A 25,208-nucleotide genomic window follows, 5' to 3' on the forward strand; every position below is an offset into this window, starting at 1 on the left:
AATGTTTGCAGGATAGCAAAGACCACCCACGTTCAGCTAGCAAGCATGGGGTAAGGGACTAGGGCAGGCACATGGAGCAGGAGCAGGGGAAGCTCCCAAGGATGAGAGCCACCAGGAAAGGCCTCTCCCACCTCAGGTGTCACCACCCTCAGTGTGCTCAGAGACGCTGCCAGGGTCTGTGTTCCCACCCGCCTGGCCACACCTGGCCTCCTCTCCCTCCCCAAGCCAAAGCTGCTGCCTGCCCACCCACACCTGACTCAGACACGGGCCCCTCTACAGGGAGAATTGCTCCACCCAGTGGAGCAGCCCCCTGCCGGCGTGCCCACCTCCCCCACTTGCCCGGCTGCACTGGACAGAGCCTGCCCGAGCGTGGGCCCACCCACCAGCCTCCTTGAGAACTTGGCTCCTGTGGGTGGCCTGCAGCTCTCTTGGCAGATCATTCCTATCAATACACAAACACTCTAGAAACACCCATTTTTAAGAGCACCATCCTGTGACCCCACATTCTTCTCCAGGTGCCCCCTATTCTGCATGCAGGAGCAGTCTGTAGTCACTATCACAACTTCCTTGTGCCCCTTCACCCATCCCACTCCTGGAGGGCTCTGTGCCATGCTGCCCATGGTTACCCATGTGAAAGCCACCAGGGACCTCCACGACACCGAGTGCAGTGGGTGCAGTAGGTTCCTTCCTGGGGCCAAACTTGCTCAGTCCACATACCTGCCCATGTGCCCTGCAAGGCTCTGCCTAACCCAGTGTGTGTGATGCCATCCCTTCCTGCTCTTCCCCATACCTCTCAGGCTCCCTCCCTTCTGTCCAGCCGTGGATGTGTCCCAGGGCCGGGCCCAGGCTCCCCTCTTCTCTCCATGCACCACGGGGGATCCTGTCAGCCCCACGACTTTCAGGGACCCCAACACGGTGCTGCCCTGAGTCCGTCTCCTCCATATCTGGAGGGAACCTGATGCTCCCACACAGACCTGTAAAAGGCATGAATGTGCCAAGGACAGACAGAACTTCTGCCCTGCCCCTGCCCGTCCCCACCTCAGTAATGGCACCCCACCCGCCCGTGGCCTAGGCTTCATCCCGAAGCTTCTAGCAGGACAATCAGGCCAAACCATTGGTGGGCCTCCCTCCTTCGCTGCTGTCTAATCAATGCCTGAGCTTGTACTTGGCAGGTGGCAAGTGCTCAGTGACTGTCAGTGGAAGGGACCAAAGAAGGGAGGGTCAAGGAAGGACTATCCGGCCAAACAGGCCTGAGCATGGGAATTCCAGGCAGGACGCTGCACAGAAGCTAAACTTAGGGGCTGGGGAGGCGGGTGGGGAGGACGGAGCCAGTGGATTTGCATTCTGTCATTTTGAGGGCATGACTTTTCCCAACACCAGGTCACAAGAGGCACATTTGGGCCAGGAGGGCAGTAGCAGACACCGGGAAGCCAAGCAACTTCTGAAATGAATACACTTCAGCCTTTCATGTAGGTAAAGTGCTGCTTCAGATGTTTAAGGTGTTTACTGCTTCTAAATGGAGGGCATGTATGTTATAATTTGTGGTGAGATTATTCTGAACATAAGGACAATTAGTAATCTATTATTAAAAAAACTTTATTACTAAAAAAATCCCCCAAATTCCAAAACTGTTTAAAGAAAACCAAGGTAACCAATAAACTCTGAAGTTGTATAGTCCTGTGCCGCATACTGATGGTGGGCCCTTAAGATTATAATCCGTACCTTCATTGTGCCTTTCCCATGTTTAGACGTGTTTAGATACACGAACACATCCCACTGTGTCAGAGCTGCCTGTGGCATTCAGTACAGTAACGCAGGCTGCAGCCCGGGAGCAGTCAGCCACACCACAGGGCCTGTGTGCAGAGTGGGCTCAGCCACCTGGCTGTGTCAGTGCCTCTGTGATGCTGGGACCTCACCCAGTCCCGCATCCCCCTCCCCAACCCACCCCCGGTGCTGCTCAGGCTCCGCCATTTGGGTGAATCCCGATTAAATGCTGGCAGCATGTAAGAGCTAAGTCGCAAATTCTCATTTGTCTTCTGTGCAAAGGTTGTATTTGCAGAGTTTTTTAGTTTTATGGGTGGGCTCCTATGATAAAAGATTTTGTGTCTGATTGCTTTTATACGACACCAAGCTTTAACAAAAAACATCTCTTTCAAATTTCTCTTCAACATGTGTACACCTTTATAAAAATGTTCGCTATCTGAGTGTTCATTCAGTTTTGAGTTGTGTTACTTTCCTGAAACACTGAAGTCTTCTTTCATCTCTGTTGTTAACTAGGTGTGTAGCAGGCTATGCCGTCTGGGTTGTGTAATACACTCTATGATGTTTCCACAGCAATGAAGTCGCCTAACGGTGCATTCCTCAGAATGTATCCCTGTCACTAAGTGACACATGACTATACTTTTAAAAATCCTTCAAGAAAAGGGCCTATGATTTAGCTGCTCAACAGTTTATAGATGAATCAAAAATACCCTTCAAGCAGAACGTAAAGAGAAACACCACATTTAAAAAGGCTACTATGTAAGTGGCCTTTCAAGATAAATTGACAGCTACAGATTTCTTTTTGAATAAAAACAATTTGGCAATTAAAAAACTGATGCCCAGAGGCTAGAGTGGTTGGTGTAAACTTGATGCTCTCTTGGAAAGGAATCTCGCTCTGAAGAGTTCAAGCTCTTCGATTCTGAGGTTGTGAGGATGGTATTGGGGGACATCCCGCCAGCCCTAGCGACTACTCCTAGCACTGCCCAGAGGCAGGTGAGTCAGCCGTGTCGGGGGCGGTATTAGCAGCTCCCGTGCCTGCAATATCAGCTCTCCCCGTGATGAAGGTGCCATTTCACCCCCAACTGTTTTCCTCGTGTTTCATTTCTCAGTTCGTTCAGAACTCACTGCAGGGAAATGCAGGGAAAGGGAGTCTTCTTTGTTGAGTTCCCTCAAAAACTTCAAAAGGAAAATACGTTTTAACTTTAAACATGATTTATATTCAATTTCAGCAATACATCTTCTGAATAAAAGCAAAACACAATCATATGAGTGAATTTAAAATGTCATACATATTTACATATTCATGAGTTCGGAATAAATTGTAACTTCTCAGACTTGAGAACCAGTCACAAAGAACACCGTTGCTGAGAAGGTGGAGATGGGGTGGGTGGGTTTGTGTCACATGACTGACGGCAGAGGGCAGAAGTTGAGTAAGTGGGAAAAGCCGGCTCAAGCTACTCAGCAGAGAACTGACTACCTTTGGTGAAGAAGGACGAGCTCTCAGGAAAAAACAACAGACGTAAGAAAGACTTAAATGTTTCAGGAAAGTAATAAATCTAAACACTCACATAATGAACATTTTTATAAAGGTGTACACCTTTGTGTGTACACAAATTTGAAAGATACTTTTTTGGTTAAAGCTTGGTGTCACATAAAAGCAGTTAGGGCCAGGCATGGTGGTAGCTCATGTTAGTAACCCCAGCACTTTGGGAGGCCAAGGCAGGAGGATCACCTGAGGCCAGGAATTCGAGATCAGCCTGGACAACATAGTGAGATCTTGTCTCTAGAAAAATTAAAAAAAAAAAAAAAAAATTAGCTGGGCATAGTGGTGCATGCCTGTAGTCCTAGCTACTCAGGAGGCTGAGGCAGGAGGATCACATGAGCCCAGGAGTGAGTTCAGGGTTACAGTGAGCTATGATTGGGCCACTGCACTTCAGCCTGGGTGACAGAACGTGACTCTGTCTCAAAAAAAAGCAGTTAGATGCAAAATATTTTATCACAGGAGCCCCACTGTAAATAAAACTAAAAAAATCTGCAAACACAACCTTTGCACAGAAAGCTGGTAAGAATGTGTGACCCAGCATGTGACCGGGGAGTATGATTAGACAATTGGGGGGGTCATTTCTGTTCCTTATTCTTTTATGTATTTGCACGTTTTCTTAAGTGTAGATGAATGTTATAAAGAAAAAAGGGTCAATAAATCTTTTTTAAAAATAAACTGAAAGAAAAAATCCACCGCAGAACAAAACGTCTGACACTGCAGCACAACCCGACAACCTTGTGGTCCCCACGTCCAAGTTACAGTAAACTTCGAGGCTCAGAATAAGAGGAATCCCCACGCCCTTCAGGGACCCCACACTGCTGCCCAGCCCACGCCCTCACCCCGTCCAGCCCTTACCTCGGTGACCTCCACCCACTGACGGTCGGCGCATGAATCATGAGTTCCCGGGCACTGAAACCATCTTCGTGTCCGGATGAGCTGACAACTACAAATCCAATCTTGTGGGGCATTCTGCACACTTTGGCTGTTTATAAGAACAGGAAAGATTTCTTTAAAGTGATTCGCTAACACATTATAACATTTTAAGTGCTAGTTCATGCCTTGCTAATGTACACAGTAATTCACCAAGTATTCAGAATTTTTTCATCACTTTGAAAGAGTCTAGTTTTTTGTTAAACATTTTTTATAGACACTTCTAATTCTACTTAAGACATCATTTACATTATATTAACTTTTCCCAAATATTTGTCCAAAAAGTTTGACCAGTGCTGTGGATTGAATTGAGTCCCCCCAGAAGATATGCTGACGTCCTACCTGTGTTACCTGTGAATGTGACCTTATTTGAAAATAGGGTCTTTGGGGTTGTAATCTATGTAAACTGAGGTCTGGCTAGGGTCCTTATAAGAAAGGGGGCAGAGACACAGACACGCACAGGGAGCACGCCACGTGACCACAGAGGCAGACTGGAGTGACGCACCTGCAAGCCCAAGAATGCCTGGGATCGCTAGAAACCTCCAGAAGTTGAAAGAGGCAGGGAAGGATGCTCCCCTGAGCCTTCAGAGAGAGCGTGGCCCTGCTGTCACCCGGGTTTCAGACTTCTAGCCTCCGGAACAAATTTATGCTATTATTAGCCAGCTTGTTTGTGATACTTTGTCATGGCAAAAAAGTTTTTTGCTAGTATATAAATACAAACTTGTTTGTATTAGCTAGGAAACTAGTCCAACCAGTAAGTTAATTAGTTATACAACAAGGCAGAAAAGGCAATTTAAACCCTGACAAAATAATGATCACTAAATGAAGACGTACAACTAGAAGGAAGAGTAGGAACTATGGACAAATTAAGTACAAAAATGTTCACACAGAGTTGGGTTGAGTGATTTACATATAGGATACATTTAAATATTAGTTGGATGATTTTTTTTTTAATGTCATGATTTTTTAGTGAACCTGACTTTGCTCATAGTTCGATACCATCATTTTGAGGGTGGATGTTGTGCCTGACAGCCATCCTCTCCTCACTTGCAAACAGCATCTCAGTTTTCCGTCGGGGGCCCTCCCCTCTGCACCCCAGCTCTGGTGGGGCTGCCCACTCACCCTGCACCATCCCCCTCGGTCCTGCCTATGCCAGGCCCATTTCCAAGCTTGGTCAGTCCATGAATTCCACATCCCTTCACAGTAGCGGGTTCAGGGTGGGAACATGAGTGTGTGAGCCAGCTTTGACTGACGACACTCAAATGTGGGACTTCGCTGGGCCTGCTGGGAAAGAGCAGCTTTCTACCCCCTGGGCCTGCTGGCCCAGTGCTGCCGGAGGCCGCCAGGTAGGGAGGTCATGCAGCACGTGCAGCTAACCAGGGAAGCAGTGCCGACCAAGGCAGAGCCACCCTCTGAGCCCTCAGACTCAGCCATATTTAAAGCCCAATCTGCTCATGGACCCGGTTACTTTTCATTCACTAAGCCAATCAAATTCCTCCTAAGAAAGCCAATTTGAGTTAGGTCTAAATCATCAGCAAAAAGGAAGACTGCTCGCTAAAACAGAGGATAAAGAAGAATCCATCAGAAGGTTCTCTGGGATAAGATATGCTATGAATTGAAATTCTCCACAGGAGGTAACATAAAAACATACCCCCCATGAAACTGCTTATTTTGACATGCTTGATGCATGATCTAGATCTTTCTTTCAGTTTCACTGAAACTTGAAGAGGATCACTTCAATAAATTAATTGTTGGCTGGCACTTGCTGGTGTTTCTTGGAATGCATGAACAAAAGTGTTAAAATGAGAAGGATAAGCCGCTATTAAGAATCTTAGTTATTTCTTACACAAAGCTCACCACAGGCGGCACTGTGCAGGAGAGACATGCAGCCAGCAAGCTCATGAGCACGGACGGGCGTCCCAGCAGCTCCTCACTGGACCGCTGCCTGCCGCACAGCCCAGCCGCGTCCCGGGCACCCCACGCCAGAAACACGCAGCTTCCCACTCCTCACGCTCTTTGTGACCCACCACTTCTGGGTCGCCTGGGCTCTGAGCCCAAAGTTACTTTTCCCTTGGCCATGACACCTCCCTCCCCTGACCACCCCACCCCCAACAGCGTGCCAACTCTTGGTGGTCCTACCCTTCTTCTCCATCCCAACATCCTTTCTAGAGCGCTGCCACAACTGTCTGGCGTTCCCTGAGAGCACGGCCCCTCAGACTTGTCCTGTGCTCCTGCCAGAGGGACACGCCTCAGGCCTGGCTCTGGCCATGACCCAACTCAAGACCCTCCAGGGATTACAGTGTCCACTCTGCCCTAATCCAATTTGCCTTTCCAACTCTCACTTTTTGTCCTGAATTCTTGAATTCTTAAGTCCAGCCAAACTTAACTAAAGCTCAAAGCTAATATCCCTCTGCTCTGAATTCTGCTCTGCTCATCTTTAAGAGCAGGTGCAACTCCCTACCCCTACCCTGAAAATAGCATTTCTTCTCAGGCAGTTGGGTTCCAATCTCTGATCTTAACCAATACACTCTGCTAGGGCGCTAAGTCCTAAATATGGGACATTTAAAGTCAAACAGAAAGGTGCTTCCACTATGCTATGTTGCCCCAATAAATCCAAAACAAAGGACTGGCCTTTCAGAGCCAGGGAGAAGAAATGCATGGGCACTGGAGAGGAAATGTCCTCATCTCAGTTTGATACTCGAAAAGGATTCCCTTTTCAGCCCACCCCCTCCCAAAGATCTTCCACTTTGGGTAAGGGTGGAAGGGTCTCCGTTGTGTAAACTCTCAAGGGTTACATCAGATACCTGGGGTGTCATTGAAGGATGCTACTTTCAGGCTTTATAAAAATTACCATTAACAGAACGGAAGCCCTGCTGAATGCCTAGTTCTCAGCTGGTCCTCCTCACCAGAGGCGTGTGGGATCCGGGCTGTCCACGGGCAACCCCAGAGAGTGCCAGACTGCGACCTCCCCAAGCAGCAGTCGCACTCTCCTCCCTTGCTACACTCCTCCTAGTACTGGCACGGTAAAAGGTAATTAACTATGAATTAAACTGAAACTCATTGTAGCAACTTCCAAACATTCTGTTACCAGACTAGGAAACAAACTTTGTTCCCAGTTTTCTTAAGAAAACTTAAATGTTACACAATTAAATAATTATGTCTGGTCCAGTAATCTTAAGGATTGAAAGGGCTTCAGAGAAACCTGAAATTGAAGAAGAAAAGGATCAAAATTTAACCTACACGGGGCCAAGGCAACATTCTCCAATCTTTTGATCCGTAGGACACGTTTTAAACTGGTCCACTACGAATTATGCGTCCAGAATAGGAAAAGTAGGGGCAGGAAAATTCCGTCCGACGCCAAACACAGGAAACCCACTGGGAGGTGAACCAGCAGAGCGGGTCTCAGCGGCGGCGGTTCGCCGGGGACGCGGCGCCGCCGTGGGCAGGACGCGCCCGTGTCCACGCGGGCAGCCGTGGGGAGCACCCGGCCGGGCAGGCACCCCTGACACCGACCCAAGCATCCGGGCATCAGAACCCAAGACCGCCCCGGTCTGTGGGCGACAACAAGTCCGAGGCCCGAACCCCGCCGCCGCCTGGGCTTGCAAAGCGTGCCCAGCTCCGCACCCGGCAGCGCTGACCGGGGCCTCCAGCGGGCCTGGGTCGGGGCGAGCCACGGGCGCCAGGCGGCCCTCTCCCTCCGGCCCCGGCCCCCTCCCTGTCAGGGTTCACAGCGCCGCCGCCTTGACGATACCTGTTCAGGGCCGAACGGTCCCGCGGCGGAGGGCTGCGGCCAGGGCGGGTGCACCGCCGCCGCGGCCACGGGCAGCGGGCCCGAGCTCTCGGGCCCGGGGGCGGACCGGCACCGGCCCTCCGCGGACCTCGCCGGCGGCCGCCACTCCCTCCGGCGGAACTCAGGTGGCGCCTCCCCCGCCGTCCCAGGCCGCCCTGCGCCCCCAAGCCGCAGCGGCGGTGGCAGCGGAGGAGCAGCCCCGGCCGCCTCCGCCCATCGCCCGGGCCACAGCCGCCGCTCTCATGACAACCAAGCCCAGCCCGGGGCCGAGAGCCTCTGCGCGTGCGCGACCCCTCCCTGACCCGGCTGCGCCTGCGCACAAAGAGGGGTGTCCACTTCTTTGGCCCTGGGGAAATGGCGCTCCGGCGCCGCGCATGCGCACAAGGCAATGCGCGTCTTTTCTTCCGGGGCTTTCTGGGTAATGTAGTCTCCGGCCTCGGCGCCCGGCTGGTGCCAGCTACCCGGAGCCCGCCGGCGAAACCCGGGTCGCGCCGGCCAAGGCTGTCTGAGCGGCGGGCGCGCGGGAGCGGCGCCTGCGGGGCCCGGAGGCCTCGAGGACGCTTGCAATGCTCCAGAAAGCCAAGAGCGTGAAGATGCGGGCCCTGCGCAGCCCGAGGAAGTTCGGCGTGGCGGGCAGGAGCTGCCAGGAGCTGCTGCGCAAGGGGTGCCTGCGCTTCCAGGTGCGCCGGCCGCGGGGCCCGCGAGGCTTGCGGGGCCGGGCAGGTGTGCGCGGCGGGCGGGAGCGGCCGGGCGCCCTCGCCGTCACGTGCCGTCCGCCGGGCCCGCCGCGCCGCTTTCGGCTGTCGTGCGCTGGGGACGGCCTGCGGGGCGGTCTGGACCCCTCCTTCCCTCCGCTGACCGTGCAGGTCGCGACGGCTCTGCGCGGGCTCAGGGGCCTTGGCGTCCGTGCCCAGCTGGTGGTGCTCCCGGCGACACGGCCACGTCCGTTCTGCAGCGTCGCTCAGCTCACCCGGTGTGACAATGCGGTTGGGCAGGGTGGGCTCCAAATCCCTCTGCGGATTTCAGTCTTCATTCCCATTCTTACTGTGCTTGTTTTCTTAGGCCAGTGCTAGGCTTGCGTGTGTGCGTGTGTTGGTGGTCCGGGGAAGTTGCCATGAAAATGCCTGAAACTTCAGACAAGGCCTAAAAACAGAGCGTAAAACTGACCAGTGTGCAGTAACAGGGAACCGACCTCAGCAAGCCAAGAGTGCGTGTGCCAGCCACGCGGGTGCCAGCCACGCTTTTGCAGAGGCAGTGAGTCATTTTCAGAGAGACGCGTCGGGGCAGCCCTGTAGTCTCAGCTACACCAAAGGTTGAGGCAGGAGGATTGCTGAGGCCAGGGGTTCAAGACCAGCCTGGGCAACATAGTAAGACACCCCCATCAAAAAAGAAAAAAAGAGAAAGTCTGTGTAGTGAATTCTGCATAGCAAACAGTCATCACTTGGTATATGTTTTTACGTGACTTTTCGTATTTTAGAATGGCCTGCGGTCAGGTGCCCTTGTTTGGACGTGCTGAGTCTTGTCTTGGGTATTGGTGTAGCAAACAGGCAGCATCCAGAGCCAGGCTCTTTACACAGAGCTCCTGCTTGTCATTTGTGAGGCCTGTGAATGAAAAACCCCGTCTTGCTGCCCCGAGAGTGGCGGCCTGAGACCCTCCCTCCCCCTGCCCCTGCAGCTCCCGGTGCGCAGCTCCTGGCTGTGCCTGTATGAGGACGGCACGGAGCTGACCGAAGACTACTTCCCCAGCATCCCCGACAACACCGAGCTCGTGCTGCTCACCTCGGGCCAGACCTGGCAGGGCTGTAAGTGGCAAGGGCCTTGGGGGTGGGCGGGAGGTCCTGGGGGCTTAACCCAGGTGCCAGTAAGGAAGGGAGGGGCCCCCCCTTACTCTACGCTCTGGTGTCAAGGAGAAGGCCCTCTGGAGTCAGAGCTGGTCAGGGCTACGTAGATGGCCAGGTCCTCAGTTCTCTTGTCCATGAGCGCAGTTGATCAGTTGGTTGTCTTTTTAAAGAAAATTCTCTTAATTTTGTTTGTGTTCATTTGAGGCATCCTAGTAACTCCCTAGGGCAAAGGAAGGGCTTGGGCCTGGGCCCGCACAGTTTTGTGGGTAAGGTGGAGCCAGAGAGAGATGCCGCTCGCACCTGCCGCGCTGTGCCTCTTTCTAAAGGGCTGAGGTGGTGGCTGCCACGATGCTCAGTTTCTTACCTATTAGTGTTTACCGAGCTGTCCTTCGGGCTCGTGTTTGGGACAATTGCTTTGAGAGGTGGTTCTTTAGGGGTCTCTGGACAAAAGCCCCAGGACACAAGTTTTGCCTTCCAGAACAGCTGGATGGCAAGTTCTGTGCTGCTTGTGTGAGTGTCCATGAGCCAGAGGTTCCAACCCCTGGGACAGGCTTGACACCATGGTGTGCCCTTCCTGGGAGGGTTGTCTGGCTCTTGTGCAAAGGGGGTTATGCTTCAGGAGACACTTCTGGTGCCCTGAGAAGGATGTGGGAACTCCTGGGACCAGAGAGGGTCCTGGCTCCTCTGCCCACAGGGCAGAAGGAGGGAACCGGAGGATAGCGTCTGTGTGGCGGGCGGCCATGGTGTCAGGGCTGAGCTGTCAGCAGGAGGGGTGATGCACCTGGTGTGTGCTCTGAGGTTGCAGGTCCTCTTTCTCCACTGGGTCTTGTCCTTCTAGAGGAGGTGGCCAGAAAACATCACAGTGATGCCACCTGGGATGGCCCCTGTGGGAGCTGGGGCCTGGGCAGGAGACCGTTGGGGTATTGGGTGCCTTTGGATGTTTCCTTTTCTTTCCCATTTTGTGGTGTGGTTGAATGAGAGCAGAACAGGGTGCTCTCTCTGTCCCTCCCCACCGCTCAATCTCTTCGTCTGTCTGTCTTTGTCTTCCCTTCTCTCTGGTGCTTTGTCCCCCTCTCTCGCTGAGAACACCAGTCCTTTTCCTGGGTAGACTTTTAAAAAATATTTGAACTGTGTATTTAGAAACAATAATAGATTCTCAGGAAGCTGCAAAGAAAAATCAGGAAGGTCCTGTGTAGCCTTCACTGATTCCCCCAAAGGTGACATCTGATATAACCGTGGTACAGTCTCAAAACTAGGAAAGTGATGTTGGTGTAATATGTGTGTATTGTTCCGTCGGGTATCCCCAGGTAGATTCATGTGACCAGCACCGCAGTCAGGGTACAGACCTCCCCCATCTGTCACCACCAAGTTTCTCCTTCATGCTGCCCCTCTGTAATCCTATCCCTGAGAGCCATCTAAGTTGTATGTATCAATAGTTTGCTCCTTTTTTTTTTTTTTTTTTTAAGAGAAGAGGTCTCACTCTGTCACCCAGACTGGAGTGCAATGGTGCCATCATAGCTCACTGCAGCCTCCAACTCCTGGGCTCAAGCGATCCTCCTGCCTCAGCCTCCCCTTTAGCTGGGGCTATAGGGACACGCCACTGCACCTGGATAATTTTTAAATTTTTTGTAAGGATGGGAATTATGTTTCAATAAAGCTATTTAAAACAAAGGAAGAGACTTCCAAACTATTTTCCAGAGTGGCTGCACCATTTACCTTTCCACCAGCAATGTACAAAAGATCTGGTTTCTCTGCAGCCTCACCAGCCTTGGGCATCGTTACTATTTTTTATTTAATCGTTCGGATTGGTGTGTGGTGATACGATAGCTCATTGTGGCCTTTATTTGCATTTCCCCAATGGCTAATGGTATGGAACATCTTTATGCGCTTATCTGCCATCTGTGGATGCTCTTGGTGAAATGTTTCTCCATGTCTTTTGCCCATTTTGTAATTAGATATATTTTTTTTTACTGTTGAGTTTTGAAAGGTTTTTTTTTTCCCCTAATACACCTGGATATGAGTTCTCCGTCAGATACACAGTTTATGTGTATTTTCTCTTATTCTGTAGCTTGTCTTTTCTTTTTATTGCTAGTATCTTTCCCAGAGCAAGAGTTTTGAATTTTGATGAAACTGAGTTTGTCAGTTATTTTCTTTTATGCTTATGCTTTTGGTGTTAAGTTGAAGAACTTTTCACCAAGCCTTGGGTCCCCAAGATTTCCTCCTGTAGTTTTCGGCATCAATTGATATGCTTGTGTGACTTTTCTTCTGTAGCCTGTTGATATGGTGGATTGCACTGATTGATTTTCGAATATTGAACCAGCCTTGCATTCCTACTTGGCCGTGGCATTTACATCTTTTTACCTATTACTGAGTTCTATTTGCTAACATTTTGTTGGGGTCCTTGGTAGACTTTCACTTCCTATTAAGAGCTTGCTGGGAGAGCTCACTGCTTTAGGGAGTTATGAGAAGACTCCGTGAGGGAGCAGGAAAAGTGATTTGCTGGTCTGGAGTAAGGTATTGAGGGAAGGACCAGAGAAGGGGCAGCTTGGTTCAGAGGAGAGGGCTCGAGGAACGGCAGCTTCTGCTGGGTGGCACTTTCATGTTCCAAAGCACATCTTCCCAGCGCACTGACAGGTGGTCGCCAGCCGGGGTCAGGGCAGGGATGTGGGCCTGGGGATAGTCCCCAGGCTCTGACAGGTTAGGACAGAGATGTGGGCAGAGACTCTTTTCGTGGCCAGGGGCAACACATGTCTTCCGCTGAACTATACGCCTTTCTGTTTGTCCCTGTGTTGGTGGCAGATGTGAGTGACATCGGTCACTTCCTCAGTGTGTTTCACGAGCCCCATGCGGAGATCATCCAGGCCGCCCGGCAGCTGCTGTCGGACGAGCAGGCCCCGCTGAGGCAGAAGCTGCTGGCCGACCTCCTGCACAACGTCAGCCAGAACATAGCGGCCGAGACCCGGGCCGAGGACCCGCCGTGGTTTGAAGGTGCGTGTGGACGCGGGCTCTGGGCGGGCCGGGCTGGCAGGGCAGGGCTTCCTTGCAGCCTGAGGGTCCTATTTCAAGTCCCAGAGCCACCCAACGCAGGGCTCTCCTGGCTTCACGAGGGTCGGGGTGGGGTCTCTGAACAGAAGGTGCTCACAGGCAGCCCCCAGGCCTCATGGGAAAGGCGTCCAGCAAGAGCTCACGTGGCGGGTCAGAGTCCCGGGCAGCCCTTGCCTGGGCCTTTTTAATTATTTTTTTTTAATTGTGGTAAAATGTATCAAATGTAAAATTTACCATCTTAACCATTTTTTAGTGCATATTCAGTGGCATTAAGCACATTCTCGTTGCTGTGAACTGTCACCACCATCCATCTCCAGAACCCTTTTCATCTTCCCATCTGAAAGTGTCCCCATTAAACACGACTCCCCATCCCCGCCAGCCGTGGCCACCCCCATGCGCTTCCCGGCTCTGTGATTTGACGACTCGGAGGCCTCCTGTGGGCGGGTCCTGCAGGGTTTGCCCTTTGTGACCGGCTGAGTCCACTCAGCACAGGCCCTCAGGTCACCGTGTTGTAGCAGGTGCCAGTTCCCTTCCTTGTCCAGGCTGAGTGACACCCGTTGTATGTACACGCCACGTTTCCTAATGAGTGACACTTGGGTTGCTGCCGCCTTTTGGGCTGGTCTTTAAGGCCCGCTGTAGCCAACCCCGAGAGACTTGGAAAAGGGGCTGAGGACTAGTCAGGCCGAAGCCCCTCAGTAGTGTCTGAGATGCTTCCAGAACAAACAAAACCTAAACACACTGTGCACATCACTCTCAGAATGCTTGTCAAGACGCAGCAATGTGACTCTCACGTCCTGCCCCGCTTGGCACCTGGGCCGGGCAGGGCACAGACCGAGAGGCCCCTGGCCTGCCCCGTGAACTACGGCGGGGGGGGGTGTCCTCTTTTTCCTCGCAGGCTTGGAGTCCCGATTTCGGAGCAAGTCTAGCTATTTGAGATACAGCTGTGAGAGCCGGATCCGGGGTTACCTGAGAGAGGTAAGCCTGTGTTAGAGCCAGGGATGCTGGTGGGTTTAGGAACGCCGGCTCTGTGGGGCTTAGGAGGCTCCGGTCCTCGGGATGGCGGGTGCTGGCAGGGCCACCACGCCTGCGCCTGCGTGTGTCTGGTCGGCTAAGCCAGCGGATGCACCGTGCGCCTGGAGGAGCACGGGGCGTCACCGTCCTACTGCTCGGCCTCCTCCTGCAGTTGGCGTTGGGCTTCTGTCCTCCCCAGGGCAGGGCGCTCGGGTCCCCCTGGCCTGGCTGAGATTGGCAGTGCCCAGCCAGAGCCATGCTTTCTCCTTCCATTGTGTGTTCCCCTGTTGTGTTGCATAGCACCGGCCTGTGAATATCGTCATGTACCGGGTGGTTCGATTTTGACATGAACTTAACGTCTTCTCTCTGTCACCGTTCGCTCTGGCGGGTGCCTCTCTCCAGCACCGCATTTGTTTTCCGTCGCTCGCTTGGCGCAGCCCCCTGACCTCTGACAGGCCATGGAGAGGCCGGGCAGCGTTTGCCGCACTGAGTGCTGCTTGGAGGCGCTCAGAGTAACTGCTGGGTCTGAGCTCTGACTCTTCAACTAGACCAGCCCCTCCCTTCTCGGGGAAACGTCCACACGGACAGATGCAGATTTAAATGTGACGTTACCAGCGAAATTGCATTTCACCTTCAGGAAGAAATAGGCCCTCAGGCCCACGCCACGCGTGGTCTTTATTCTGCTTCGTTCCAACCACGAAATAGAGCAGAGGACAATCGAGGAGCAGAGTGGAGAGCGGGGCCTGCCTGCAGACAGCGGGAGAAGTGTCCCATGGGGCATGCTGGGGCACGTGGGCCCTGTTCCCCTGCTGTGTTGGGCTCTGTGCCGTCCCTTCAGATCCTTTTGGACAGGACAAGCGCGAGGAGGGCGGGTGTCCTGGCAGCACACACCGGCAGCATGCGTGGAGCGGGTGGGTGGCCGGGCACAGCCCGGGGGCTCTCCGGTCTGTTTTTTGCAGCGAGCTGCCTTGTGCCCTGCGGGTGGCGAGGAGTTCTTTGGCCGTTTTGTTCCTTCAGCTTCCATCCCCCACCTTGGTGCTCCGTGCCCTGCCATGTATCTAAATTTTAATTTTCGTGGTGGAAGACTGGACACGGTGTGTGCTCCCTGGAGAAGCTGCTATGCGGAAGGCACCTCAGGCAAAGGTGGTGCAGGCCCTGCCTGGCCCGGCCCGCCTCCGCCTGGGTTCCCGCCCGTGGCCTGCGCTGGGGACCCTGCTGTCCCCCCCGGCCCCCTCCAGGAGCTCTCCAGGATGTCGAACACACACACTGCTGTGGCACCACCGCCCTGCCACCATCCTGCGCCTGCCGACCTGTGGCCGCTGCGGGGAGGCCGAGCACAGCTGGTGTCGTCACCTGCTCCAGCTCATGGGGCGGGGGTGGGGATGAGTGCCAGGGCGCACGGGGGAGAGGATGCCCTGAGCTTGCGTTCATCATCTGTCCAACTGCGGTCAAAGCTGGCAGAGGTCTGTGGGGCCAGGCAGCCATGCTGTAGGTGAGGGTCACCCCCGCAACTGTCACCTGGCTCCTTGGTTTGTAAACCCCTCCACCTCCCTCCCCTCCCAGAGGTGGAGCCAGCTCTGCCCCTCACCTGTCTGCCATGTCTGAATGTGGGTTTCCTCTTTACACGGCATGACACACCACACCATGCCAGGCCACGTCATGCCGTGACACACTGTTAGCATGTGGAAGGCGCTGCAGAGGTCCCTGCGGTGGGCCGGGGACTGCATGTTCTGTCCTGATGTTGCCCCACAGGGTTGGCGTCCCTGTACCCATGGCCTACCCCACTCTGTGTGGCACAGTTTTCTGCGGTGTCATCTTTTTCTGCATTTCCTCAAGGTCTTGGTGACTGTCCCTGTTCCCCTGAATTTCCTAACTTAGCTCACGATAGTTGCCCTAACTACGTGTAATAGGTCTGGGCCCTTCTGCTCCCCACTGCCCGCCTGACCACAGCGAGACGGGCGCTGCCACTGACAGCGTCTCCCCCAGTTCTCACGCAGCCTGATGGGCCGGTGTCGCGGTTCCCTCCATGTCATGGGCTCGGAGCAGTTTCCCAGGGGGGCAGCCGAGCGGGTCTCGACCCTGTAGCCCGAGGGGCAGGGTCTCTGAGGGCCGGGAGTTGAGGATCAGGAGCCCAGCATGGGTTTAGGGCGTGGTGCTCCTTGCTCTTCCAGGTGAACTCCTACGCCTCCATGGTGGGCGAGGAGGCTCAAGAGGAGTACGTGCGGGTCCTGGACTCCATGTGTGAGAAGCTCAAGTCTGTGCAGTACAACGGCAGCTACTTCGACAGAGGAGCTAAGGCCAGCGGCCGACTTTGTACACCGGAAGGCTGGTTCTCCTGCCAGGTGAGCTGTGTGTCCTGTATCCTGGGGCCACCCAGGTGGCCTGGGGGCACAGCCCTCCTGGGGCAAGGCAGGTGAGGACGTTCAGCCCTTGGCCCCCTGGGCAAAGCCCCTTGGGAGGTGCAGCTCTCATGTTCAAGGTGAGGGCAGGACTGTCTCAGCCAGACGGTCTCAGACCTCACGCTCCTGGGAGTCCCCGGGGAGCTTGTACAGGGCTGCTGGGCCCACGCCAGGGCTTCTGTGTCTGTAGGCCCGGGCCGTGTCGTAGGTCAGCTCGGGCTGCCGTAACTGATTACCGTAGCTGGGAGCTTACACGGCAGACGTTCATCTCTCTCACTTCTGGAGGCGGGAAGTGGTGTCCTTTTCGGGACGGGCGGAGGCTGTTGAGGCTCGTGCTTCTTTCCCACTGCCTTGGCGGGTTCCCCTTCTGTGCCATGTTAGGCGTGTCCAGCCTTGGGTGGCGATGGCGTCCGGGGTTCGGTGAGTCTCCAGACCCCGCCCAGTGAGGGGAGGAACCGGGGGGCACCTCTTGCCGTTTACAGCTGCAGTCGCCTCCCCAGTAACATCCCCTACGCAGATGGCCTTCGTGGAGCCACTGAGAGGTTCCAGCAGCAGGGGCTGGGTGGCAGGTGTGGCCACCTGTGGCTTCTTGTTATTGAAAAAGGCTCCTGGCTGCCGCTGATGGGCAGATTCTTTCCATGGGTGACGGACCCTGACCATAAAAGTCCTTCCCAGCTGGCTTGACATCCAGACTTTCAGATGAGCTCGCCTGGCCACCCACTGAGTACCCACCGTGCCAGGCACTGTGCAAGGTCACCCCGGCCTCAAAGAGATGCCAGCGTTGGGGATGGTGAAAGAGGTGTAAACAGGCAAGGGCAGGGGACGCAGCCAGTGTCCTGGGGCTTGGGAGGCCATTAGGAGGGGAACTGAGAAGGAGGCAAAGCTTTGGCGTGGGGTTGGGCAGGGGTGGGCCGGTGGGACCAGGTGGGACCAGGTGGGCCCTGGCACAGCAGCGGGAAGCAGTGGGCTCCACTGGGGAAGCTGCAGGTCTTTGGGAGCTGGGAGCTGGGGTGGCAGCTGGGAGCGTGGGGTGGGAGGTGGGCTGGCAGCTGGGAGGTGGGGTGGCAGCTGGGAGCTGGGCCACTCGGCTTACTTTCCACAGATGTCTACAACAGAATGAGTGTGCCGAGTGACCAGGAATGCCAGTGGCAGGGAAAACGGAAGCAGTGGCCATGGTGCCTTCAGCACAGCGGCCCAGCCTCCGTGTCAGGATTGTAGGGAAATGTCGGGAAGCCTCGGGAATGGGTGGAAAGGGAGTACCGTGGCACACAGGTCTCGCTTCCCACGTGCTGGGCCTGCCCTGGGCAAGTCAGCACCTTCTGTGGCCTCTGCTCCCACGAGGTGTGGCTGCTGGCGTGTGCTCGCAGGGGCGAGGGAGGGCTGGAGACAGCAGGCCTGTGCTGGTGTAGGTGGTGAGGTGCTTAGTGAAACCGTTGATGGGGACCAGATTCCCCGCGGGGCCTGCGTCTCAGTAGGATCATCTGACTTGGTAGTGGAGACAGCAGATGGTAGACTCACGTCCTGGCCTCCTCTTGCTCTCTTGGCCCCCAGGGTCCCTTTGACATGGACAGCTGCTTGTCAAGACACTCCATCAACCCCTACGGCAACAGGGAGAGCAGGGTCCTCTTCAGCACCTGGAACCTGGACCACGTGTAAGTGCTGTCTCCCAGGGGGGTTCCGGAGCGGCTGTTGCTGAGAACCACGTTCACGGGCCAGAGGAGCGCCTTGCCAGGGTCCCGTCCCCACCTCGGTTACAGCCCAGCGAAGGGCCGAGGGGCGGATGCGCACTGTCTTTCAGCACTACTTGACCTGAGTTCCCTGTCCCCTCCGTTCCCACCCAGGATGGGGCTGGGCCGCGTCTGCCTTCCCCAGAGCACAGGGCCCAGGCACAGAGGCGCCTCGTGTGCTGGAACCAGGACGCGCCCCGACAGCGGGCGCTCTAGGCGTGCAGGGCCCTTCTCGTTGAGTGAGGCCCAGCACCAGCCGCAGCCGGCGGGGTGGTTTCTGTAGCTACATAAGCTCAACAGCACTAAAGAAAAGGGCAGGATGGAAAACTTCATTGTCTTAAACTGAGATACTTTCCTTAACCATACTGTCCTCACCCTTGCTTTATAGAGACAGAGATGTTCAAATGCCCTTAAAATGGCTCTACGGGTTATGCATCCCTCATCCGAAATCTGAAACTTCTGAACGTCAACACGAAGGTCAGAGGAAGTGCTCATTGGAGCATCTCTGGTTTTCAGAGTTGGGACGATGAGTCAGTAAGTGAAATGCAACGTTCCCAAATCCAAAAAAGTTCCAAACCCAAAACACGTCTAGTTCCAAGCATTTCGGACAAGGGACGCACAGCCTGTGTTACTTTTTGGAATCAGATTTTTGTGAAAGTATAAAACATTATAGCTGAATCACCCCTTCTGCTCCAGTCCCTTTCATTGCCCCTGGGGAAGCACCATTCTGGAATCTGTGTGTCCTCCTGATGCCGTCACCGCACCTTCACCACGTGCCTGAGCCCCACACGTATACACGTGGCGTCCTGCTCTGTCACTCTGCAGCGTGTTCTCACTTTACACTGTGCTTGTGGTGACGTGTTTGTAGATTTGGTGTATTCATTTGAACAGATGCAGAACGCTTTAGTTTTGAATAGATTCTAATTTTAACTTTTGTTTCCCTACTGGTAGGCTTTTACATTAGTTCTGATTTTTCACTCTTATGAAAAACCCTGGGATGAACACTCATGGAATGAGCCCATATGGGCGGGTTCCACGTTATTTAAAGTGTGGTCACTTTTAAAGCATCAGCAACATCTGAGAACGGGTTAGGAATGCAGATTCTCAGGCCCTGTCCAGACATTTCCCAGGTTCCCGGGGTCTGGATGTGTGTTCCAGCGTGGGACGGCTGCCCGAGTGACCTCCAGACGGCCACCTTCCCTTCTCTGAGTACTGAGAACTTGTGCAGGTCCATGTTCTTGCCACCACTTGGTGCCATTGTCCTTTTATTGCATTCATCCTCTCTGATAGGTGAGAAACAGATTCTCTTGCTTTAGTTTTTATTTTCCTGATTACTGGGAAGTTTGAGTATCTCTTTATATGTGTATTGGCCACTTGTGTTGTCTTAGTCTTCTTGTGTTGCCATAAAGGAAGATCTGGGACTGGGTAGTTTGTAAAGAAAAGAGGTTTACGTGGCTCACGGTTCTGCAGGCTGCACAGAAGCCGCACTAGCGTCTGCCTCTGGGGAGGACCCCAGGCTGCTCCCGCTCAGGAGGAAGGTGGGGGGGGCGGGTGTGTGGGGAGCACGCGGTGAGAGCACAAGCAACAGACAGGGAGGACCCCAGGCTGCTCCCGCTCAGGAGGAAGGTGGGGGGGGCGGGTGTGTGGGGAGCACGCGGTGAGAGCACAAACAGGAGACGGGGAGGATCCCAGGCTGCTCCCGCTCAGGAGGAAGGTGGGGGGGGCAGGTGTGCAGGGAGCCCGTGGTGAGAGCACAAACAGGAGACGGGAGGCGCCAGGCGCTTTTCAACCACCAGTTCTCGCAGGATCTAAGTGGGAATGCACTCACTTCTGGGAAATGGCACCTGTCATCCATGGGGGACCCAAGCACCTCCCACCAGGCCCCACCTCCAACACTGGGGACCCAATTTCAACGTGAGACTTGGGGGAAGGCAAACGAACCGTATCCAAACAGCCTGTGTCTTCTGTGTTGCTTTCCTTTGCTTGTTTTTTATTGGGTTTTTGGTCTTAGTTATCGGTAGGGTTACTGTACATATTCTGGAAACTAATTCCTTGGTGGCTATTTATGTTAGAGAGATATAATTTTGGCTTTTCTTTAATTCTGTGATGTCTTTTATCATGACAAGTTTTAAATTTCAATCTACTCAGATGTATCTTTTCATTTTTGTGTGTTCAGAACTCCTTCCCCACCCTGTTCAGCATGAAGATGTTCTCTTTTGTTCTTTGCTGGTGTGCGGGGCCCCTTCTGACACGCAGCAACAAGCTGATTTCTCCTGGCTGCTCTCCCACTTTTCACGACCCTCTGGGGGTGGGGACGTTGGCCGAGAGCACACAGCCAGCATTTTAAAATGAGCCTGGCTCCCCAGCACAGAGAGCAGAAAACAGAGAAGACAGCAGAACGTGCAGCACGAGTCCGAGTAACATCTCATGCAATGTTCGTTTCAGTGACATTTTCTCTAAGTAGAGACAGTTACACAGGGATATGTGTATTGGGTTTTAATTAAAAATGGAGTTTTTACCGCCAGCAATCAAAAAGCTAGAGAAACACTGGTCTGTCTGCCACAGGCTGCCCCTGACATGTGTGGGCTTGAAGCCACATGTCCCATGTTTTCATGTTTAAGAGTTAAAGCTAACAAAGGATGAAATAAAATGCATGCTATCCTCCTACCTGGACTTACACATCATCATGGCGTGCAGGCCAGGTGCCAGGTTTGAGAAGAATTTGGAGACTTTTGGGTTCCACAACATGGCAGTGCAGGGCAGCCGGCCCCTGGCGCCAACCCATGGCCCTTCTCTTCCCACCTGAGCGCCCCTTTATGCCACAGGGACCTGCGTGTGCATGCCTGGGGCGTCCAGGCTCTAACACCCTCCCCCTCCGGCCGAGGGGCATGTGCCCTGGGGCACAGCTTGTTCCTGGAGGGTGGGCTGGCCAAGAGCTGGTGCCAACCTGGAAGCAGTTCCGGGGGTGGGGGGGGGTGTCCCATGAAACGCTGCAGGCCCAGCACTGGGAGTGTGGTCTGGGAGGGTGGGTCTGGGTGCCCCTGGCCCAGAAGCAACCTGCCCATAGGGGTGGGTGGGGTTTGGCTGGGGGAGGCACCTAGGGGCGGGGCCCGGAAAGCGCTGTCCCCATTCTGGAGGCCTAAGGGCCTTTCAGTGCCATAAGCTGCGGGAATTGCCCTGCAGGTACCAGCCATGTCCCTGGTACCCAGACTTTCTATTGAGCCTCTTCACTGGTGCCTTTGGCCACATTTGGCCCCTTACTTAACTTCATTAATTTTTAATTTTTTTTATTCCTACCTCTACTTTTTTGGGTTTCTTCTTATCCATGAATTCGTTTCTCTTTGTATCTAACATATAGTTAAGGTTATAAATTTTTCTTGATGCTACTAGTGTACAGTATAGTTGAGGGCGGGGCCCTGGTCACTGCCAGTCCTCATGGTGCATTTGTGGGGCCTCTCTTGCTTGTCAGAGTGTTATTCCTTCTTCTGTTTGTCCCTTTGGGTTCTGAATTCCTCCCAGTGGGAACTGTTTTGTCTGTAGACATCCTTGTGCGCTGGCTTGTCAGAATGTCCCTACAGAGCGATTTGCATTTGTTTCCTCCAGATGCCCAGGGTTGTTTAGTGGCTCTGAAACAATTTTAGATTATTTCTTGCTTGTGGTTCCCGTGTTTGTTGGTAGTGTACGTGTGGACCACATGCCTTGTGTTCGTGGGTGACCGTGGAAGGTGGTTACGTGAATGGCTCCCAAAGACTCACTCCCGGCATCCACACCCCTGGGGACTGCCCTGGCCCGCTCTGCCATGCTGCATTCAGCCTTGGCCATGTGACACCAGGGAACAGGGCACAAACAGCAAACAGAGGCCTGGAAAGTGCTTGCACGCCGCTGCTGTTACCGTGTGAGGGAGCCGGAGCCTGCCCGGGTGGTGGAAGCTACGCAGGGAGAGGGGCCCAGCCCACAGGCAGCGCTCCGGCAGACGCAGCCCCAGCCTGCCAGGCGACACTGGCTGAAGACCCGCCGGGCCGACCCACAGAACACCAAGTTCATGGTGGCTGGCTATATGGCATTAGGGAACCGCCCCTGTGGGTCCTTCCTTCCTCCCACCCAAAGGCCTGGGCTCGGCTCCAGCTTTTGTGTTCCGTTTAAGGACAGGGATGGGGTCTCAGTCCCACCTCCCCTGTCTCTTGAGCATCCCTGGCCTGTATCAGGGCAGGAACTCCGGTGTGGCCCTGGTAGCAGCCTGCCTGGTGGGTCGAGCGTTTATTTCTCTTGTCCCTGCAGCTGGGGAGCCCCCTTCTTTTTTTTGATCTCAACTATGTATTTTAAAAAAGGTGACTTTTGTTCGCCATTTCTCTGTATCGTGGGGAGGGGGTCCGCACCAGCGTAGCCCACCGTGGACCAAGGCCCTGCTGTGGGATCTCTAGCCCCATCTTGTCACTTCCCAAGTGCCTACCGTGGTGACTGGGCCTGTGAGTGGTTTGCGTGTACGTGAAACAGCTTCACACAAAGCAATGTTATATATTTTTTAAACACAGATGCACAAATACGCAAATAGACGTATGAAATTGGCACTGAAAGGTAAATATCCAACCCTTAACAGTGATTACCTCTGGGGCACAAAGAGGAGAGGAGATTAAGGGTGGTAGGCAAAGGTGACTGCAGCTTCATTTGTAAGGGTGTACTTTTAAAACTTTCATTCAATATCAGGTATTTTTTTTTTTTTTTTTTTTTTTTTTTTGAGACAGAGTCCCACTTTGTTGCCCAGGCTAGAGTGAGTGCCGTGGCGTCAGCCTAGCTCACAGCAACCTCAAACTCCTGGGCTCAAGCGATCCTCCTGCCTCAGCCTCCCGAGTAGCTGGGACTACAGGCATGCGCCACCATGCCCGGCTAATTTTTTCTATATATATATTTAGCTGTCCATATAATTTCTTTTCTATTTTTAATAGAGATGGGGTCTCGCTCTTGCTCAGGCTGGTCTTGAACTCCTGAGCTCAAACGATCCGCCCACCTCGGCCTCCCAGAGTGCTAGGATTACAGGCGTGAGCCACCACGCCCGGCCTCAGGTATTTTTTAATAAATCTATACGTAGGTGAAATGTGGAAGCGAGTAAGCCAGCTGTCGACGGTGGGCAACTGCGAGTGACGGGAACATGGCCGACTGCCCTTTGTTCCTGTGGATTTTCAGTGTTTTGAGCAACGTCCACAAACCAAGCTTTGGAAAGTGCCCCGGCAGAGCTCCCGCGCCCGGCTGTGCCGGACAGACCTGGCCCCGGGCACGGCCGCCCGTCGGTGACGGCGCTTAGCACGCGTCTGGGGGGAGTCGCGCCCGGGGCTCCCGAGTCGGCCCCCGGAGCTGCCCCTTCCCTGGCCCGGTTCTTTGGATGTTTGCACACGAGGCTCCCGCCGACGTCTCAATTCTGCACTGGCCTTTTCCCGTGAACGGCCAAACCTTCTGTGCTTAGCTACGGCGACCGAGTCAGAACCGAGTCGTAAACGTCTCTGTGGTTTGCTGGGAAATGTGCCTGTGGCCCTGTGACGGCAGAAAGTGACGCTCTCTGACCTTGCTTTGCAGAATAGAAAAGAAGCGCACCATTGTCCCCACGCTGGCCGAGGCCGTCAAGGGACAAGACGGAAGAGAAGTAGACTGGGAGTATTTTTACAGCCTGCTTTTCACCTCAGAGAACCTCAAGCTCGTGCACATCGCCTGCCACAAGAAAACCACCCACAGGCTGGGCTGCGACCCCGACAGGATCTACAAACCCCGGACGGGGCCAAGGAGGAAGCGGCCGGCTCGCAAGTCCCAGTGACGCCGCGCGCCGCGTGCTGGGGTGGGGCCTCATGCGTGCACAGAACTTTAACAGGTGCTAATTATTTTTTTCTTTTTTGGTCACTCCAGTAGTTCCTGGAAAAAAAACTTAAAAAAAATATTTCCTACAATTCTGATTTCAGTATATTCTGAATCTGTTTTCTGTGCCTTTTGAGAGCCCAACTTCTTGTCCCGAGAGGTTTAGGGTGCTCACCGGACATCTGTGGGTCACACTGGCCGGCAGGGACCAGGAGTTGTCTCTGAGCTCAGGGATCCTTCGTTTTCTGATGTCACCAGTGTCGTGTGTGCTCGCGTAGCGTGGGCTCCACGCTAAACTGTGTCGTGGCTGGACGTGGCCGCCCTGCCTGAGGGACGAGGTGTCCGTGTACCAGCTCTCCCCTTCCACAGCACACGACAGCTCCATCCTCCGACTCTCCTGAGTGCCCCGAAGAGCGGGGCAGCACCTTTGGTAACACGTCTGTGCTGCATCCAGGACACGCAAGGACACCGTGGCCGGACTGTGTGCGGTGGCAAAGTGTGAACCCTCCACAGTCCACCGCAGGGCGGCCGCTGGTTGTGGCCCACGTTGGACCATGTGAAACTGCTGTTTCTCTAGGTTAAAAGTGCTCAGATGTCATTTATTGCACGACCCAACCTAACACCTCCGCGTAATGCAACACTACAGCAGTTTGAGGCGTCCACGAGGTGAGCGTTCACACGTGGAGAAGGGAAGCCGTTAGTGCCCAGGCGGCCTAACGCTGCAGAGTGTGACCCGTTTGTCTTGCAAAGGGTGGGCGTTCACGTCATCCACGTGTGTCAGCGTGTGCAGGGAACACGCCAGACCGTGGACAGCAGTAATCCTGGGGACACGGTGGGGTGAGACTGGGTGACAAAGGACTCATCTTCCAAATCGTGTATAACACTTGAATTTTTTGAAATGAGCATGTATTAACATGAAAAAATGTACTTTTTCCAGTCATTTGTAATATTTGAACTTTTACATTGATTATATAATCAGGAAAAGCAATAAAGATTTTTTAACAATAGACATGCCAAAAAAGTTTGCACTCATTGAGAATAAGGAAATCAAGGATAAAAATAAGGGGTCAGCGATGTTCTAAAAATTGCCCTGGGCTGTTGGGTTTTCTTCACTGAAATGCAGCGATGGCTCAGAACGAGCCGGTTCCGTGGGGAATGTGCACACGTCCCGCCTCCTGCACGTGCTGTCGTCTGGCCAGGGCTGTGTCCACAGTGGGAGAGTCGGGACGCCTGGTTCCTCTTCTCAGACTCCCTTGCACAGGTCGAAGAACTCTCTGGAAGTCAGTGGATCCCATCTGTATGGCACCGAGGCCGGACTGG

At 54.0% G+C, this 25,208-nt stretch overlaps 2 protein-coding genes across 5 annotated transcripts in view; one reads left to right on the top strand and one right to left on the bottom strand.

Moving 5' to 3' along the window:
* CEP104 (centrosomal protein 104) overlaps positions 1 to 8,016 on the bottom strand; it is a 41,353-nt gene extending 33,337 nt beyond the window's left edge. The window contains exons 1-2 of one of the 3 annotated variants that reach the window (XM_069479271.1): positions 7,986 to 8,016; positions 4,160 to 4,286 (exon numbers count right to left, since the gene is read on the bottom strand). In XM_069479271.1, the coding sequence (XP_069335372.1) occupies positions 4,160 to 4,272 (113 nt within the window). In that variant the 5' untranslated portion in view covers positions 4,273 to 4,286; positions 7,986 to 8,016. Of the gene's footprint in view, positions 1 to 4,159; positions 4,287 to 5,356; positions 5,416 to 7,474; positions 7,522 to 7,985 lie in introns of those variants that run through there. The other 2 variants (XM_069479272.1, XM_069479270.1) reach the window with 2 other exon arrangements.
* A 523-nt stretch (positions 8,017 to 8,539) lies between these two features.
* On the top strand, positions 8,540 to 24,843 carry DFFB (DNA fragmentation factor subunit beta). Of its 2 annotated transcripts, XM_069479274.1 has the most exons (7): positions 8,540 to 8,704; positions 9,700 to 9,826; positions 12,665 to 12,853; positions 13,806 to 13,885; positions 16,093 to 16,263; positions 17,872 to 17,972; positions 23,616 to 24,843. In XM_069479274.1, exons 1-7 carry the CDS (start codon positions 8,591 to 8,593, stop codon positions 23,848 to 23,850), a joined length of 1,017 nt encoding a protein of 338 aa, XP_069335375.1. In that variant the 5' UTR covers positions 8,540 to 8,590; the 3' UTR covers positions 23,851 to 24,843. The 2 variants fall into 2 exon arrangements, with proteins under 2 accessions (XP_069335375.1, XP_069335374.1); XM_069479273.1 differs by lacking the exons at positions 16,093 to 16,263; positions 17,872 to 17,972; positions 23,616 to 24,843 and adding an exon at positions 14,881 to 16,091.
* Positions 24,844 to 25,208: the final 365 nt, after the last annotated feature.

The sequence above is a fragment of the Eulemur rufifrons genome, chromosome 8 (genome assembly GCF_041146395.1).
Source record: "Eulemur rufifrons isolate Redbay chromosome 8, OSU_ERuf_1, whole genome shotgun sequence".
Classification (NCBI taxonomy): Eukaryota; Metazoa; Chordata; class Mammalia; order Primates; family Lemuridae; genus Eulemur; species Eulemur rufifrons.

Coding starts and splice junctions, on each gene's coding strand:
- DFFB (XM_069479273.1), top strand. CDS start 8,591: ATGCTCCAGAAAGCCAAGAGCGTGAAGATGCGGGCCCTGCGCAGCCCG. Junction 8,705..9,699: donor AGGGGTGCCTGCGCTTCCAG/GTGCGCCGGCCG, acceptor CTGCCCCTGCAG/CTCCCGGTGCGCAGCTCCTG. Junction 9,827..12,664: donor GGGCCAGACCTGGCAGGGCT/GTAAGTGGCAAG, acceptor TGTTGGTGGCAG/ATGTGAGTGACATCGGTCAC.